The 19,654-nt window shown below is 42.9% G+C and overlaps 1 protein-coding gene across 1 annotated transcript in view; it reads left to right on the top strand.

Moving 5' to 3' along the window:
• LOC103263286 (protein FAM135B) overlaps positions 1 to 19,654 on the top strand; it is an 88,939-nt gene that overhangs the window by 22,996 nt on the left and 46,289 nt on the right. Inside the window, exons 2-3 of the mRNA XM_008060974.2 lie at positions 9,937 to 10,090; positions 12,528 to 12,577. Of these exons, the coding sequence (XP_008059165.1) occupies positions 9,967 to 10,090; positions 12,528 to 12,577 (174 nt within the window). The 5' untranslated portion in view covers positions 9,937 to 9,966. The remainder of the gene's footprint in view (positions 1 to 9,936; positions 10,091 to 12,527; positions 12,578 to 19,654) is intronic.

The raw sequence follows: 19,654 nt of genomic DNA, 5'->3' as shown, positions 1-19,654 counted from the left end.
TAGAAAGAAAGGGCTTGGTAGTGGTTAGAAGCAAGGGCTCTGGGACCAGCACCCCTCATTCAAGTCACAGTTATGCCTGATACTGATCGTCCAATCTGGAGACACTGTAGTTCTGGATGCTCTGTAAGGCTCAGGTAAGGAGGTTTCTGAGGAGCCTCATGGGTATATATGCTTGGTGTCAGAACAGAGCATGGTTTCCATGCTGGTCTACTCTGGTCTACTTTTCTGGTTCCTTGCAGAATGCACCATTTGTAGAAAGTCCGTCAAAAGTACTAGGGGGAGAGACACAGACCAAATTCACACAAGAGACCTCAAAACTCAAAATAAGAGAGTCATTATTGTTGCTGACTCTATGGCTGCCCCAGTGTCATGAATCTAATATCTTTTATAATTAAAATCGCAAAAGAGTAAAATTTTGAATTTTTAAAGCACCATAGTGAACCTTTGCAACTTTCAAAGCAGAAACAGGCACGATGGTCACAATGTCCTGAGGCACTGGAATAGGCAGCTCATATACTCTGCAGATACATCTGAGTTTATGATCTTGGAACTAGCCTCTTGAGGATAGGAGTAATCATTGTTTGACCTATCACATGCTGAATAATTAATCTGATTTATCTCATGGCCGTCTTCTTCCTCAGTTGAGAAACCACCTTTCAATTTAGGGGCTTTGATTGTGAATTTAGAAGAGTACTTTGTGGGATAAAGAGCTTGGCTTTTGAGCCAAGCTGTGCAATTTTGGAATTTGAGACTCGTCTTTCAGCAATTATGGAGCTGGGCATCATTGACAATATTTCTGGGCCTATTTTCACTTTCTCACTTTTTTGTACTTCATGATTCTGTCTCTCTTAAGGGTTTATGAGATCAGCAGCCATGACCTGCGAGAAGCCAGAAACACATCTCAATAAATGCCCACTAGTCCTTCCCGCCTCTCCTCGAAGGCCACATTATCACATGTTTTGTACATTGCATATGTGTGACTGAGTTTCTGGGAACTGATTCTTGATCCACTTACTATGCCTGGTACTTCATAACCCAGTACAGCCTATCTGCTGAGTTTCATTTTCCACTTCTCTCTCCTAGATTCATTTTACTCTAGCAGCCCACATCTAGTGATACTTCCATACACTTTGTTCTTTCAGTCATTCTGTGTCTTTGGTTATGATAGTTTCTGTGGTTGGCATGCCTTCCCTTTGTTCTTTGTATATCTACCTCACCCTTCAAAATTCAACTGCAGTCTCATCTCTTCCAGGAAGCCTTCCTTACTCCTGCCATTTAATGGTTGTGTGTGCCCGATGACACACTCATGGCATTCTAAAGTTCCTTCCAATATGACTCTGTATTGCACCACAATTGTGTATTTGTGTTTCTTCCTTTTCCACCTTGAGTATACTCTTCTCCAGGTGGGGACAGTATTTATTAACCTTTGAAATTCAAATGCTTCCCACAGTTATGGGTACATAAGAAGCACCAAAGAGAGAGCAATTAGGATCACGAGGGCAAATGAAACTGCACTGACCCCAATGATTTGCTGAAGAACAAAAAGTAACCTAATCACAGTATTTCACCTATGGAAACGTAGTCTCTAAAGTCAAACAGATTAATAGCAACAGCGTATGCATTCATGCAACATGCATCATAAGGTATTAAGGTAATTTACAAGGTGATTATGAATTATTCATAGACAATATATCAACTTATTTAATTACAAAAAAGTTATCATTTTTTTAAAGTTCTAGATAGGTCAGAATCTCTTGGTGAGGGAAGAATTGACCAATTTACTGAAGAAAATAACATTACTTAAGTACATCAGTGGAAGGATTCATTTCAATAGTAGTCACAATATAACAAGACTAGTGTTTGCTGTGCTTTATGGATGGCAAATAATTGTTCCCCTTATCCTCACTCTTGCCCTCTGAGGGCAGCTAAGTCCTTGTCCAAAGTGCTAGAGCAAAATTTCTGTCCAAGGTTAGGAGCAAAGCCTGGACTTGACTCCTTGACCTCAGGTCTCTCCTCTAATTCCAAGTACATTGATATTTTTATGGAATGCTGTTGCTTTGCCCACAAAATATAAGTTTAAAAAAATCACCTTATAATGGCTTTGAAGTAAACTGGATCAAACATCATCATTTAAAAAATATGTTTAAAACAAACCTACAAAATAGAGAGGGAGGGAAATGGATATTTAGAGATCGGGAATGAAAACCATGAGCAACAAGGATGTTAAGGTCTGATTTTCAGTCAAATAATTTGTCGTCTTTCTTCTGGATCATGATAGAAAATCTGAACCCTGAACCTTATTTAGTATAGTAGTTTTCAAGCTTTTTTTCGTGTTTTTTGAACTGATGAATTCTTTTTCAAACAAATTCCTATGCAGAACCCAGTATATAAAACTGCTCTGAACAAAAAAAATCTGTGTTGAAGTGAGAACCCCACCCATTGGTCTATTTCAATCCTCTACCCTACACTGAGCAACTATCCTGTGTGCCCCCCATTCCTGAGCACCCCAGGTGATATGAGGCTTTTGAGGGGGTCTGTTCACAGTGCAATGGTGATAGTGTCAGTGACATCATCTAGGAGAGCGAATCTGTTGTTGACTGTGAAGGGACACTTCTTTTCCCAACTGAGTGCTGAACCAATCGGAGAAGACAAGTTGGAGACTCCTGCGTACATCTTAGGGCGAGGTGATACCTGAATAGTAAGCCATAGAATTACCTCCATACCCATCCCTGTACAGCAGTGTTAGACAGTTACAGGCCTTCCTTGCAGAACACCTCCTCTACCAGCCTACCCCAGGGCTGGGGGCAATGGAGATTAATGACTCTGAGAGAAAACAAAGCAGAACCCTATTTCTTTTCCCAAACCCTCCATTTACCCAATAAATGGTCAGAGAGAAACCAGGATTATTGCACCAATGGATGTCCTTACTCATAACATGTGCCTTCCTGCAACTTCCATCCACTGACTTTGGCTCAGTAACCTTTAGAGAGCTGAAGACATCTCAAGATTCACTGAGACCTTCATCTTTTACAAGTATTGTTTCAATCAACTACACAGAGGAATTGCCAACTAGGTGAAAATAGCTTGGAGTAGAAGATGGGTAATATGTTGTTCCTGGTTTCCATGAGGGAAACAGGGGCATAATAAACTTACAGAGGGAGACAGACACAAAACCAAGTTTGATTCTTATATAGCTAGAGCCATACAAGTCTTTTCATGATCATTAAACAGACATGATACGATCCTTTGATGGTGGAGTTATGTGTAGCAGAAGGCAGCAAGTACAGGTGTGCAGAACGGAGCAAATGCCTGGGTCACAATGTGACCTAGACCCAGGACTCTGAACTGCCTTCCCCATGCCCATGCCTCAATCCCAGTCTGGTGGATCTTGCTATTTTCCTCCTGCTCAGATAAAGTCTCTGGTGAAGAGACAACTGGGGTAACATCAAAGTCAATGTATTAATATGAAAACATCATTTGTGATTTTTCTGTTTTTAAATTTTGTCAAGAAGTACATGTAGTTCAACTCACAGCTAGAAACCCCAATCCAGAGTACTGGGACACAAAATTTATGAATTACTGACTAAAACCTCAGCAATCTGTGGCCAACAGAGAAGGTATTAAAGAGCCGGAAAGGTAAAGTAATTTTCCCAGATCACAGCTAGTTAGTAGCAAAGCTACAGCTAGCACAAGGGGCTTTGTTTCTCTGTGTAATTTACGAAGCTGGTTTCCTTTTAAAACCTGGGCCCCGACCTGAGCTAGAAGCTCACCTCTGCTGCTTCCTGGATATGTGAACACAGGCAAACTATTTAAACTGTCTGAAGCTCAGTTCAAAGAAGAAGTTCAGCATCAAAATTAAAAGTGTATGGCCTTCCAGGGCCATATCAGGTCTGAATTCTTTGCTTGCCATGAGACCTGCAAACAAGTTATTTACCACTTGAGATTCAGTTTGCTACTCTACAAAATGGGGCATAAATAATCAGACATATTTCATATGTTTGGCATGAGAATTAAATGACCAATACATGTAAAGCACTTAATGCCTGACATATCATAGGGTCAAATAATGTTAGCTGTTACTTAATGCCTTTGTGATATGATCATTATTGTTTTCTTATCAGTAAAAACAGGATTATAATGTAAAACTCACTGAATTACCAAGAGAAGGAATCTAGGGACTAAAAATAGTATCAAGTACACAGCAGACACACAATGAACAGTAGCTACTATTAATGGCATTCTAGATTTTGAGGTCTGATAGAGGTTGCATTTCTTTTTCAAATAAACCTCTAGAATATTAAAAGCCACTTTCATTTATGCACTCTCTCATAATTGTAATACAAAAAAGTTATTGGTACTTTTTATTTAAAATGTCTTTTATGAGTCTGTTGGAATTATTATTTTGAATAGTTGTCCATGTTTACCATATGCCAAGTAAAAATCAGATTGCATTCATGCATATTCCATATAAAGTATAAACAAGTGTATTTATATAGGACATACATATCTATAACATTATTAGTATAATATTTGAGGAAATCCTAATCCAAATTCCAAAAATGTGTGAAAGTCTCACAGGTCTAAAGTAGGGGGAGGTGAGGATAAGTTGGACCTTAATACCAAGTTTATGTCCATCAAGTCTTGTCATGATGTTGCAGTGATGCTGTGTGATGTTGTAGAAAATGCTGCAGTTCCCTCAGTTGTTCACTCATGCTCTGTGTGGTCAGTAAATATCTGTTTGCCAGGTGTTTCAGGTTCAAAGACAAGTAACACACTGTTTTCATCCCCAAAGAGTTCAGGAAGTATTAAAAAGAGAGAGGCACAGGAATAATTGGTCCATTGAGGTATGTATGAGGAATTGTAGAAGAGGACGTGGTTGAAGAATCTCAAAAAGGAGACAATATTTGACCTGCATTTTGGTGGTGAGTAGCAGTTCATTTAGAAGGGTTAGGAAAAGAACATTTCAGAAAGAAATAGGACAAGCCCCCGAGAGAAGAAGTGCAACTAAAGCCCTGAGGGAAACAAGAGAGACAGAAGATGAGTCTGGAAATGTGGTCGAACTTCAGGTGTAAAGGCCTTGAATGCCACACAAGGGACTTGAATTTATAAAATCGGTTTTATAAAGAGTGGATAATGATATAAGCCAGCTTGCACAGACTGGTGCTGCAGATGGAAAGACCAGAGCAGTGAGATTCATTAGATAAATGCTTTTAATAAATCAAATAAGCAATATAGATAACTCAAAGTGGAGCAGAAATAAGAGCATTTTAGAAGTAGAACCATCAAGACTTTATTACAGATTATTGAGGTGAGAAAGAAGTCTGAAATCTAGATGAACTCTATGGCAATTTTGGGTATTGGGGAAAGTGGGTGTGTGTTAAGGAAGACCATAAGGAAGAGATGGATTCAGTGGGGGGGGGGAGCAATAATAAAACGGTTTTGTGACAAGTAAGCAAGCTATCTGATCAAAAGTTTGGAACATAGAGATCTGGAGCCCAGAGCAGAAATTAGATTTAGAGATGTCAACTTGAGAGGTATTTATATAAAGGTTGATAGTAAGCTTAACTGGTATGATTTTTATATACTTCGTTAGATAATAAATGAGGTAGAATGTAGAATTTCTTTTTTTTTTCTGAGTCAGATCTCACTCTGTAGCCTAGACAGCCACCGCAGCCTCAGCCTGCTGGGCTCAGGCAATCCTACAGGTGTGCACCACCACATCCAGTTAATTTTGTGATTTAATGTGGTGATGAGGTCTCTCCATGTTGCCCAAGCTGGTCTTGAAACCGTGGACTTAGGTAATCCTTTAGCCTCTACCTCCCAAAGTGCTGGGGTTACAGGTGTGAGTCACCGTGCCTAGCTATGAAACTTCTTAACTAACATTTATTAAGTACTTAGCTACAAACCAGACATTGTTCTAAGCATTTCAATGGTATCTTAATCCCAATTTCCATGTTAGGAAACTAGCACTTACAATGCTAAAGGACTAGCTCAGGCACCCTGTTAGTGAGGGACCTGTCCATGAGCAAGTTGACACCAGATTCTGTGTTCAGATTGCACCATGTCCCTGCAGAGCTCTCGATGGACTTTAAGTGTGCAATCCACAGACACGTTCATGGAGGCTATCAATAAATATGTCCCAAGTACAAACGTTCCTTTTAGTGTGCCCTGACTTTACACTGGGACTTACTTAGGCCAGTATTTTGGCTGAATGGTCTTATTTAATCTTTAATAGCAACCCAATGATGTCAATTTCAGGACTAACCCCTCTTGATAGATAATGTACTAGCAGTGCAGGGAGAGGAGGAGCTCTGTCCAAGCTGACATTGGTAGGAAGTGGGTAGGAAGTGGGAACTCCAGTGTGTCTTAAAACGAAGACTCTTAAGCCTTGTGGCCCATGCTCCAAACTCCTTATGTAATGATGCAAAATGTTCCCACTTACACCAGACTTACTTCAATTTCAAAAAGGGAGAGACACCCATCTCTTATCGTGTACCTGTCATGGAGCTGACCCTGGCCAGAAGCCTATTTGTGAGTTCACACTGCAGCTTCATGGTGTGCCTGCTTGCTTGATTCTTGTTTTGTTATTTAGGATTTTCATCCCAGAATGCCAAAAAGAGTGTTGTTAATGTGTTCGTGTTTTGTGCTAGGGAGTCTGTGCAAGGCTTTTCAACCCACTTCATGTAATCTAGTGGAGGCACTTTGGCCTTTCCATTCTGACGTGGGCTCTGCAGGCCTGCAGGGCTGCCTAATGAGATTTTCTGCAGCATACCACTCACTTTCAAAAAGTTGCGCTGTTGAGTAATTTATGGGGACTGGAGGTTGTTTTGTTTTGGCTATAATAATCTCCAGCCATATGTGAATATTTCGGGATTTCTCTTTAGATTAGCATATTTGCTTGTTATTATCTCAATAGCCATAGTGAATCAGTCTTATGAAGTTTCCCCAAAGCTTTCTTTATGTCTCTCTCGGAAAGTCCATATGATATTGGAGCCACGTTTTGACAGTCAGACTTAATAACAGACTTTGTAGATCCCTTGCCTTCTTCAATGAATCCTGAAGCACTTTCAAAACGAGGCAGCAGTGATAAGGAAATGGAGCTGTGGGCAGGGAGCAGGGCCAGAAAACAGGATTCTCAGAGCTGCTTGAAGCCAACTGGAGACCCGTGACTACTGGGTTTGTGCCTTTGTTAATTCCTTTTCTGCTTTCCTTTCTGCTTAGTCACAGCTAATGGAGATACTGCAGGACTTAAATTAATGCCTCCGTCAGAGCAGGCGGACTTTGTGGAGCACCTGCTGTCTACCAGGCAAGGTTTCAGAGGCAGGTATGGCGTTCTGAGAATGACCTCGTCTCAACCTTGACTTCTGAGAATTATTTCTACTGCTGGCAAGCACAGTGACCTCACACAAGTCATTCAGTTCTTTAAGCCACAGTCTTTTGATCTACAAAATGGAAATAAGAGTTCCTATTGCTTATTGTTTGATCTGATCAGAAGGAACTCCAAGACATGTTAAGTGATAAAAGCAAGAAACAGAAATGTCCAGAGCCTTCTTCAACTTGTATGTCTGTGTGTGTTTCAGAACATACATGCAATAAGTGTACATACATATCTACATGTGGGCATATGTACAGGTATTCCAGAAGGATCTCTGAAAATTTATTGGTTTCTGAAGAATGGGACACTTTATGTTTTGTTTACTTTGGTGATATTGAAGGTTTTTTAAAAAACCTATCTACATTCTGTTTTGAAGATAATCTGCCTTTTATGGTGCTTGCTAGAGAGCAAAGGAACTAAAAAGGGTCATGGAACTATCTAGAGGCTTCATATGCAGTGGTTTCCTTCCTTCTCTACAGACCTAGGTGGTCTGATACACTCTTTGCTGTGCACAAGTTCTGCCAGTCTTTCTACAAATTTACTGGCTTTCCTGTATATAATAATAAAATAGGAAAGATGACAAATAAAAATATATGGATTACCCTGAGTGCCGAGTTAATACAGATGGTATAGTGGACTGGATTTTCCAGTTATCAAAGACACAAGTCTTTTGGTTCCTAACCTTGTTGAATGTCTTAAATTCAAGTCAGAAGTGTCCTGCAACCTTGTAATCCAAGGCTAGGTTTCAGAGCCAAGAAGAGTGAGGCCCTGGGGGCTGGGGGTATAGTTACTGCAGAGGGTCTCTCTCATGGACTATGTGGTGTGATGGCCAGACCACCTTTCAGCCTGAGCCACTCACTGTTTATCCTGCTGGGGATGTTGGCGGCCAACAGCAACCCAATGAGTCTGGGGATTGCTTTCTCCGGAGAAAGCTACTCACCCAAGGTTATACTTCCACTTTAAATAAACCACACCCATGACTGTCAATGCATGAATACAAAGACCCAGCCCTTTTCCTGAGGCCAGGCAGTTCTTCAGGCCTAGAGCTCCCCATGTCATCAGCTGAGTCTCTGTTGTGCCTGCATGATATTGCAATGCAACTGGAACATCTGTCCCGTCTTACAAGCCCACAGATGTTGCAACTGAGAGCACACCTCAGGATCTTCTCAGTCTCTTTCTAGGGAGCTCCCCCAAGATAATAGTCTCAGAGCTAGGTGACTGCACTTGAGTTTTCCATCCAAGTTTCCCACAGTTTTAACCCCTTGCATTACACATGACCAAATCACTAGGAACTGGTGGTTAGAGTGGGTATAATTACACCTACACGACAACATTGGGAGCCCAGATGTCATGAAGATGTATATAGACCCTCATCATACTTGTCCTGTCCCCACCAGACCAGCTCAGTCTTCCTAGATGGCAGCAAGGAGAAAAAAGAATAAGTAAGACAGGGCTGCCCCAGTCGTTGGCTATGCTGACCAATTCACAGAAGCCAAGAGAGTAAAATTCCATTGACTCCCCACCTGGGGTTTCTTCCAGCAAGCCAGGCAAGGCAGCATGGGGACATGATGAGCCATTGCTTTTTTTCATCACAGTCATGTGAGCAGTAGATGGACAAGCAGGTCCTAAGATCACGGAGTTTTCTAGCATGCTACTCAGGAACTCCCACTTTCTGTGCCCAGACCCTTCCTCGTGGAATTCCTTTCTCTGCTCTCAGGTCAAATTCCTCCTGAAATTCACCCCAGGATATCCTTCTTTCTTGAGTTGGCAACTCAAAACTGTCCTGTTTCATCATTCCTGGGTCTCTGAGTCAATTGTGGACTTAGATGTCTTTTCTTTGTTGAACAACTACTTTGTAATTCTGCCAGTTTAATCCATTCTACATTTACAAATAAAATATAATGTGTAGAGTGTTCCAACACTGCCTGCTCACATTCAGAGCCTCTTACAAGGCACACTGTCAACTTGATTACCTAACTTCACAACTTCTTCCTATTTCACAACACATTTTTTCCCCCATTTCAGCACTATCTACTGCTCACCCACCTGCCACAAGGGTCTTTTTTTAGTTCCTCACCTCCCTGTGGAAAGTGAAAAGGAGCCTTACCGCCACTTGCCATTTGTTCCCTGACCTCCCTTTAGGGCGCACCCCGCAGTGGGGGCGGGGAGGTTTGAAAGCTTGTCAGTAAGGGCACTCAGTTGTCACAAACCTGTGAGGTCAGTGTCATCTTCATTATTATCATTATCATCATCATCATTCATTACCATTGTTATTATTATTGCTGTTATTTTATTGTTTTAATTTGAACATGATAAGACAAAAGTATGGCAGATGTTAATGCTCTACCCACATGGAGGGATAAAGAAGAGACTCAAATGCAGATCTCTTTCTTCCTGGAATCTTCAACCACTTCTCAGTTTTTCTCAGGACTTGGCCGACTTCCTTCTCTGAACTTCCAAACATTTTGTGAATGTTGGAGCAGGTGGGTGGAGGGTCAGAGCCCTGTGGTGCCTGGGCCGGGGTGCCGTTCCTCAGCTCTTGTTTTGTGTTTCACCTGCAGGGAAGCTTCTACGTCCCCTCAGAGAACTGCATGCAGCACGCACACAAGTGGCACCGAGACCTGTGCCTGCTGCTCCTTCACGCCTACCAGGGACTCCGCCTCTACTTCCTGTTGATCATGCGGGACATCCCAGAGCTGCCCCACACAGAGCTGGGTAAGGGGTTGGCGACAGGGGGAAGACTCATCCCAGCAGCTGACACTCTTCCTTGGGACTAGGCCTGGAGAAAAGTTGGCATGGTTTTGTAAATGTCACAGGAACAACCCTGTTGCTCAGGTAGCTTTAGCCTGTGCTTTACATTGTGGTAGCAGGAGAGGATCTTAGAAGTGCAAAATGCAATAAGAGAAGGCCTGTGATCCTCAAGGCACAGTCCTTCACTCGTGCGTTTATCCACCAAACATTTATTGACTACCTATTATACACTTGCCACTCCTGGGACATAATGTTCAGTTGCTTTCCAGGGGAAAGTGCCAGTTTATAGCCTTTTCTTAATTAGGCTGTAATTATGAAAGTACAACCATAGTGTAAAACAATGAATGGTTATAGAAACCTCTTAGTATCCATCATATTTGGTTATCTGGGGACCAACTGAATTTTGCACATGAATTTTCCAAAGGTTGAACATCGTGGAGATCACTGGGCCTGGATCTCTTTTGATCGACAGATGATGGAAATGAAGTTCAGGGAGGCAAAAAACCTTTTTATAGTCACACAGCCATGTGTGGCAGAACCTTGATAGAAGCTTGGGGATCCTGTGCTGGACCCCTAGGACAGGATCTTTTATACGATGTCACACAGTTACAACAGGTGATTTGTTACAGTTCTGCTCTAAGTTGTCTACAGAGGCCCCTTTGCCTCTAGAATAGAGACCTCAGTCTAGATGGTCTTCAAGGTTAACATGTATTTCAATATCAGAATCCTACTAGGTACCTTGACTTGCCCACCTATAGAGCTAGACCTCAGCTGCTGAGATAATCGTGGCAGCATCTACAGCCTTATATGTGTATCACATAACAGTGATTTACTTGCATGTTTTCTTCTTGACTAGACTCGGGGTCTTTGCGAGCAGGGCCCCTTCAGATGCTGTATGCACCCTTCCTGGTATGTAAAGAAGTAGGTGCAGGTTATGGTTGTTGAATTCTGCAGCCATCTCACCGTAAACTTTGTCAGTTCTAATCCCCTAGCCAAATCCTGGGCTCGGGCACTGCTCTTTGAATCATACAATCAACATTTTATTTTTCTTCAGTTCAGATTGTATGCATATAATAAAGACATGCACAGAATCGGAGCCAGTGTAAATAGTTCAAAAAATGAGGTAATCGTGGTATCATCTATAGCCTTGCACAATGTCCACTATTGCACTGAAATCATCAATAGTAGTGATTTTTTTTGTGTGTGTGCATGTTTTGCTTCTTGACGAGACTTGGGAAAATGGAAATTGTTTCTTAGCAGTTGCATTCCTGATAAAACTTTTTTTAATCCCACAGTACTGAATGTATTTGTTCATTCACTCATATTTTATTGACCACTATGTGTCATGCATTGTACTAGACACTGAGGACACACAGCTGTGATCAAGGTAACAAAAGTTCATTATGCCTTATGAGATTCATATTCCTGAGGACAGCAGTCAGGTGAAGAGGTGTTTGCTAATAAGGGCATCAACGAAGACCTGAGTTGCTAAGGGATTGTTTCCACTCACCTAGGCAACCACACTTTAATTAAAATCCATGTCACTGCCACGTGCAAATGACTGACCACAACATCATGGAACTAGGGGAGAGCTCAAACACAGACACACTGTGACCATTAAATCACAAATAGTGAGAAGCTGCCTGGTTTCTGCTGAACAGTGGCAGTATGGAAAGTAATCATGTTCCTTAGAGTCAGAGCCATGGCCCTCCCTCTCCACTTATCTGGCCTTCTTATTTTTCTTTTTTCTTTTTTTTTGAGTTGGAGTCTCACTCTGTCACCCAGATTGGAGTGCAGTGGCCACTGCCGGCCCCCGCAGCCTTGACCTGCTGGGCTCCAGCGATCCTTCTACCTCAGCCTTCCAAGTAGCTGGAACTACAGGCACACGCTACCACGCCTGGCTAATTTTTTTATTTATTGTAGAGATGAGGTCTCGCCAAGTTGCCCAGGTGGGTCTCGAACCCGCGGGCTCAGACAATCCACTCACCTCAGCCTCCCAAAGTGCTGGGATTACAGGCTGAGCCACCAAGCCCTGCTCCTTCTTATTTTTTATCTGTAAGATGGAGATGCATAAATATATGTGTGTGTATGTGTGTGCACCTGCAAAAATAGAAATAAATTTGGAATCCCTCTGGGCCACACAGAGTGCTTTTATTTCTCATAAAAGTATCCATAAGATGATATTGGCCTTAATCTGGGGCTCAGCCATGGCTTCAAATCAGGTTGATTCTTTTTATAAGCATGACCCCTTTAGGAAGTAAGAATCGATAGAGAGCACTCAACAGCTGTGTTTGTCTCTGGGACATTAATGTCAACTTGAAACTTATGCTTTTTCCTTTAATTAGCAACTGGTGTGTTTCAAAGTAAGTTCATGTAATTATGTTTCTTTTTTTCTTTCTAGAGGCCCTTGCTGTTGAAGAAACACTTTCTCAGCTGTGTTCAGAGCTACAGGTAATTAGAGAACTGGCCCTGGGGTCTGAATGAAGGGAGGTAGTTAGGAAAGGCAAATATGGTTGCTTGCTTGCTATAGATACCAGTGATGAAAAAGCACCACTTGTAATCTCACTCTAGATATCAAACTAAAGAAATATTTCTACATCTTGTTACCCTAATCATTCAATACCTATTAAGTGCGTGCTTTCCCCCAAGCTAGATATTTTGGAAAAACTAAACGGGTTAACAGGTCTCTGCTTCCTCGAAGCTTGTAACACACAGATGTATTTGTCCATTACCCATTCACTGAACAAACTTGTTGATTAGTGATTGTGTGCCTCTCACTGGGGGTGACAGGATCTTGTGCCTGTGTTCTGATGGCCCCAAACATGGCAGGGAGAGGCTAGAGTTGATGATGATGAAAATAGTAATGCATTTGCCAAAAAAAAAATCAAGCATATATTAAAAATATGTGTTTAATAAATAATTGACAAATGCTATTGTTATTTATAATCTCTGCAACACTTTCACACCCTATTGTGATGAATGGTCAGGGTGAGAATTATTATCTCTGTATTAACAACAGGCAAATGAAGATTGAAAGTAAGTCTGATAACAGGGTGAGTAATGTGGCTAATCAGTGCTAGAAAACAATTTTTAAAAAATTTAAAGTAGACTGTGTCACACAAAGGGACACCTCTGTCTTTTAAACGAGTGTTTCTCAACTCTGGCTATTCAGTAGAGTCATCTTTGGAACTTTAACAATGCACCTTTGTCTGGGCAGAGGAACCCAAACTAGTTGGACAGAGTATCCGGAATTGGAGCCCAGGTACTGGTATTTTTATTCAAAGCTCCCCAGATGAGTATTATGTGCATCCAGGGTTGAGGACCTCAGCTTTAACAAAATCCAGAGTCACAATGGATGGAGAGATCCTGTGAGAGGGTGGAATGCAGAGACAGATGGGGGTGCCGAGTGCCTAGAGCTGGAGAACCTTGGGGGAGGGTCTGTGGAAAGGGGTTGCTTGCCATGAGCCTAGAAGAATGGGCGGGACTTGCTTCTGGGAATACTAGGGAAATCACATCACAAGCACTGCTTGTCATAAATGTAGAGGTGGACAGACTGCAGGAGAACAGCACAGGAATCCATTTAGACAGCAAGTAAGGGCCAAGGAGGGTAAAGGACCTCTATGCCAGCATTTGGGAGGTTATAAGATCCAAGCCTGATGCAGTACAGGCATTGTCCTAAGTGGATGGCTAAACAGACAGAAGACCGTAGGACTTCTGATGGTGACAGCTCTCTGTTCTTCCCCTTAGTGAACCCAGGCAACTGCTGCCTGGGTAGGGGTCAGAGGCTTTGCAGCCACACTAACCTGAGTTCAAATTCAGTCTCTGAATTCTTCCTCACAGCAGCTGTGGGACTATGAACTCAGCCTTTGGGGTTTGGGATTCCTCATCTACATAGTGGGGCTGTTGCAAGAGGACCCCGTGTGAAAGGACTCTCCCAAGTGCATGGTTTACGGTGGTTTGCTCTGCAGAAGTGACCTCTCCTTCCAGGACTGGTTCCATTCCCAGAGAGCCTGGTCAGAATCTTGGGCCTGCAGGGGTTGCAGCCCAAGGACAAACTGCTTTCAGCTGTAAATTATCAGAAATTTAGCAACTGAAAAATAAGTAATGCAAGCAGTTTTCCAAGCTTTTCAAGTTCCAATTCACAAAACCAAGCTGAAGAGCTAATTAGCAATTATTTGTCAACACGCTCACTCTCTTTCCTGTTGAACATAGCCTGCAGGTTCTATATATTGGTGTCTGTGCTCAGGTTTTCAGAAACACCACAGCACCTGCACCACCAGCTTACATTTAATCAGCAGGAATTCTCAGCCAGGCAGGGTTCTAAGTTCTTGTCAGTAATATCTCCTTTAATCTCACTATAACCCACTGAGATTTTACCTTTATCAAAGCGCTTGGCCAGGGTCACCGGTTAGTGGTGGAGGGAGTCCATGCTCCACCCAGCAGGTCTTCTACCTCCAGACTTCGACTACTACCTCGGGCTTCCCTACTGCACCACAACCCCGAGAGCAGGCAGGAGTGCTGCCTGTTTTCTCCTTATAGATCTCTTGATGGTGGGCAGTGGGTCATGGTGATGGGGAATCGTGGCAGATTGCACATTAGAGCCAGGAAGACCTGGTTTTGAATCCCCTGCCTGCTAACTGTGTGATGTCAGGCAAGTTGTTTAATCTGTATGAACTTTGATGTTCTCATCTTAAAGTGGGGATAAATAAAATTTTGGATTTTATTGATGTCTTATTCTTGTAGCTGGTAAGCGTGGCACACTGGCTCATTGTCTGGCTGTAGTGTGTCTATTTCCTCATATGACCAATAAAATGACTCTATAAAATAAGTAATCACATTATGTTTAGTGGATGAAGAAACAGGGCTTGACTCGTACAGGCTAAACCAGTGACCAGAGTCACAGCACTGGCAGAAAGGGTAAGATGCTGGTTCCTGTGACCCTGGGGCCATCCCCAGGATGTTGCCACCCCAGGAAGCAGCACAGGTGCAGGGAACCAAGGTGGGGTCTGGGAGACCTGGCACATGCAGTAATTCAGGAAACGCTAACTGTTGTGTTTGGTGCAATTACCATGGGGCTCTGGCCTGTCATTAGTGTTTTTTTAATTTTTATTTTTATTTCATTTTAAACATGTGTGGTACAATTCGGGGTTAGGTACACAAATGTTCATTTTACAGGTTCCCTTGTTAATGAGGCAGACCCCCCCCAGGAATATTCCCACTACCGCCATTCCCACTTCCCTACCCGCCTCCCGGCAGTTTCCCATTACTGCCAATCATTCTTTTATAGAATTATGATAATTGTTCAAGGTCTGCTTATGAGTGAGAACATGTGATACTCAGTCCTTTGTTTCTGTGAAAGATCACTCAGTATTATAGACTCTAAGTTCATCCAGGTTGCTGTGAAGATCATGATTTTGTTCTTCTTTATGGCTGCATAATATTCCATCGTGTATATGTACCACATTTTTTTAATCCAGTCCTCTTTTGATGGGCAGCACAGTTGGTTCCATGTTCTTGCTATTGTGAACAATGCTGCGATAAACATACATGTTCAGGTATCTTTTTTATAGAGTGATTTGAGTTCTTTTGGAAATATTCCCAGTAGGGGGATTGCAGGATCATATGGAAGGTCGAATTTTAGATCTTTTAGGAATCGCCACACTGATTTCCACAGAGGCTATACTAGTTTACATTCTTACCAACAGTGTAGAAGTGTTCCCTTTTCACTGCATCCTCTCCAGCATCTGTTGTTTTTTTGAGTTATTGATGATAGCCATCCTGACTGGCATTAAGTTGTATCTCAGTGTGGTTTTAATTTGCATTTCTTTGATGACTAGTGAGGCTGTGCATTTTTTCATGTATCTTATTGACTGCTCACATGTCTTCTTTTGAGAAGTGTCTATTCATATGTTTTGCCCACTTTGTAATGGGGCTGTTTGTTTTTTTCTTTTTGGCACGTTTGAGTTCCTTGTAGATCCTTGATGTTAGGCCTTTGTCAGACATAGAGTTGACAAATATTTTTTCCCCAGTCTGTGGGCTGTGTTTTTTGTTTTGTTTTGTTTTGTTTTTTGTCATAACATAGGTTCCAGGGCTACAGGTGCCTTTGGAAGGGAATATGATTACATGGCCATGTTCCCTTTATCTTCATGACCACAAAGGATCAATGTTTCCCTGGGAACTGCTGCTGTGAGTCTGTTGGCCCAGGAGAGTTTTGATTAATTTCAGCAATCGTTTCCTGATTCCTCAGCACTCACAGGCCCCAGACTAGGCCCTGAGGACACAGTGAGGAGCCCTTTTCTCGTGGATCACAGAGCCCAGGGAGGAGATTTGCTCACTCAGGAACTCTATCTTCTTGGAAGGACTCCAGGCACCTAGTAATCTCTTAATAAATGCTGGAATGAATCGATGAATAAATGAACTGCAAGAATGACATCAAGGGTGAGGATGCAATTGACACTGGAGCAGTTAATGTCACCTCCCTGAGGCTGCTGGCCCATTTACAAAATGAACTTGAACTCTGTATCCTTGTGTATCGATTCTAAATAGGCCTGTGTGTACTGTTGTCCTACGTCATGCATCACCTGAAGAGCAGTGGTTAGAAACTTGGGCAAGCCATTTCCTGTGTGTGAAGGCATGAAGATTAAATGAGGTCACATGTGCATGGTGCCTGGGACAGAGCCTGGGGCACAGTGCCACCACCAGTGCTATGCTGTCCTTATAATTGTTCATTCTATTACCTGGGTCTGGTGAGGGTTACAGATATACACACAGATACTATGAGTGGTGGCTGACTGATGTGTCCTTTGTTCTACCCAGGAGGAGGCTGACCTGTAGACCCCAGACTGGAGGCTAGGTTGGAGCCAAGCCTCAAGGAAATAACAGCGCCTCCTCCTGGTTTGCACAAGGGCAGTCGATGGAACCTAGTGTCAGGGCAAAGGATTCAATCAAGGCTGTGCTTTTGGAGCAGTGGGAGGGGCTCTGGGACAGGCAGGCAGGGAATGACCCAGGCTCTAGGAGAAGCTAACAATGAAGGCGACTGTGCTCCAGGTACCACAGAGCTGGGGCAAACCCCCCAGGTTACAGAGAACCATGAAGAAGAAGGGCAACAGGCTCTCTAGTTGCGATGTGGAAAAAGGAACTACTAAGATCTATCTCTACCCACAGAACACTTTGCCACCAAAGATGTGGAGGTTTTCTCCATGCCAACAACATTGCCAGTTCTCTGATACCAACTGGATGTCCCCTAATCCAATTCAATTCTGATGCTATCTACTTGGGCAAAGCAGCAGATCCCACAAGATTGTCCTCAGGTCAGATGTCAGTTGCAAGTTGTGGCCTCCAGTACTTCCAACCAATCAGCTATACATTGGGGGTTCCCATGACTCCCTCTTTGAGTTTGATAATTTAATTGAATGGCTCACAGAACTCAGGAATCACTTTCCTTACTATTTCTGGTTTATCAGAAACTTGTTGATGTTAGAAAGGGTGCAGATGAACAGTCGGGTGAAGGGGTACATAGGGCTGGCTGTTCACCTGCAAGGGACCTGAGTGCAGAAGCTTCTACCCTGTGGAGATGGGAGGCATAAGCTGCCCAGCGTGTGAATTCATTCACCCATTCAGAAGCTCTCCAAGCTCTACCACTTATAGTTTTTATGGAGGTTCCACTATGTTAGACTCAATTGATGATTAATTAAACCACTGTAGTCCCAAATCCCTCTCCCTTCTCCAAAGGTCTGGTGAGGGGGTGGGGTAAAAGCTGAAAGTTCCAGCTCTTCAATCAGGGATGGGGATTGGTCTTTCTAACAAACAGTCTCTGCCCTAAAGTTATCTAGGGGCCTGTCAGAAACTACCTCATTAGGATGAACCAGTTAGCATGTGGTTGAAAGAAACTTATGAATAACAAAAGGTGCTACTATCACTTCAGAAATTCCAAGAGTTTCAGAAGTTCCATGACAGAACCTGGAAGATTATATATGTATATGTGTGTATATATGTGTACATACACACAAACACACACACACAGACACACGCACACATATATGTGTATATATATATATGTGTTTGTGTATATATCACGATATCCCAGAAGGGAAAAGAGTGAGTCTTGAGGCAGGAAATCATGATTATGGTTAATTGTAGTTATAAATAACAGGATTGACAATACCAACATTCCTGTTATAAATAACAGGAATGACAATACCAACATTCCTATTGTAGGGAATGCTCATTTCCTGCCCATGATTTTCTGGGCACTATCCTTGCTGTAGCTCTGGAGGTCAGGGATAGAGGCACTCAGAAAGCCCCATTCATTTTACATTAATTGGTCACTGAGGAGTGGGGTTTCATTAAAGTCTGTAACTCCCTAAGAGTCGGGCCCAGGGCCTGAACCCAAGGCCACCTGCGTGCCACTGTAATATCATCACATCTGGTTCCTGAAGTGGTTCGGGTGAGAGATTTGAGGGCTAGGATGCAGGTTGACGAGTTGATCAGATATATTTTATGAGAGGCCAACTGGTTGCCTTCCTCCTCTGTACAGTGTCCCAAGCTGTAAGTCTGCTTCTTGGTTTTGAGTTAACTGTGTTGTCGCAGGCTTTATTTTGTACAAAGCAACCAAATAAGCTGACTGCTTCAGGGATGTGGCTAGATGGCAAAGGTAGAAAGGGTGAATAGGGGTGGACATCTACCTACCCCTTGATTGGCCTGGTCTTTGGTGTAGAAGAAACAATGTCCCTTTCCCAAAAACCCCTAAAGGGCCAGCTCGCAATTCCAGGCACTGTTTCAAGGCAGAACATCACCACCTGGTGGCTGACTACAGAAAGTAGCGAATGTGTCCAGCTCAAGTTCCTTCCAGTGGTTGGGGTAGGAAGGTGGGAAACAGTTTTGGGTGATTTAAGACAATTTGGAAACACAGAGCTCTATGGCAATGGAGGGATTTGGACATACCTTTATGACATGTGAATCTTATAAACATTGACTAAGCATCTACTATGTGCTGGCCACTCAGTTATTTGTTGGAAATACAAAGATGGAAGGAAGACACCAGCCAGGACGTGCTGCCTAGTGAGGAACAGATTTGTTCACAGATAAGGCAGATGGTGCAAATATGGTCAGTGCTGGAACCAGGAAATGTGAGGTGGGGTTCTGTGGGAGTAAGAAGGTGGAGGGGCCTGATTCTGCCTGGGGAAGTGAGGATGGCTCAAGTGAGGTTATCCTGAAGGAGAGGGAGGGTATCAGATGCCAGGGAGGGAAGGGCCTCTCCAAGTAGAGGGAACAGCCATGTAAAATCCAGGAAACAGCCATGTAAAGTCCACCTGATTGAAGCACCAGGGTCCTTGGGACCAGTGTGGCTGCAATGAGATTATGAGAAGGCCAGATGTGGTACTGAGCTAGAGAGGTGAGTTGGAGCACATGATAAGGATCCCAGCTGTGCCATCTGAATAGGAAGGCAGTGTGCTCTCCAGGGAGGATGTACAGGTTCTGAGGACACTAAACCATGTGCTTTGGTACCACAGACAGGTCAGACACATG

This window comes from Carlito syrichta, unplaced genomic scaffold, assembly GCF_000164805.1.
Source record: "Carlito syrichta isolate Samal-C Ts95f unplaced genomic scaffold, Tarsius_syrichta-2.0.1 Scaffold304786, whole genome shotgun sequence".
NCBI classification, from domain to species: Eukaryota; Metazoa; Chordata; class Mammalia; order Primates; family Tarsiidae; genus Carlito; species Carlito syrichta.
This window is presented reverse-complemented; position numbering and strand designations above follow the sequence as displayed.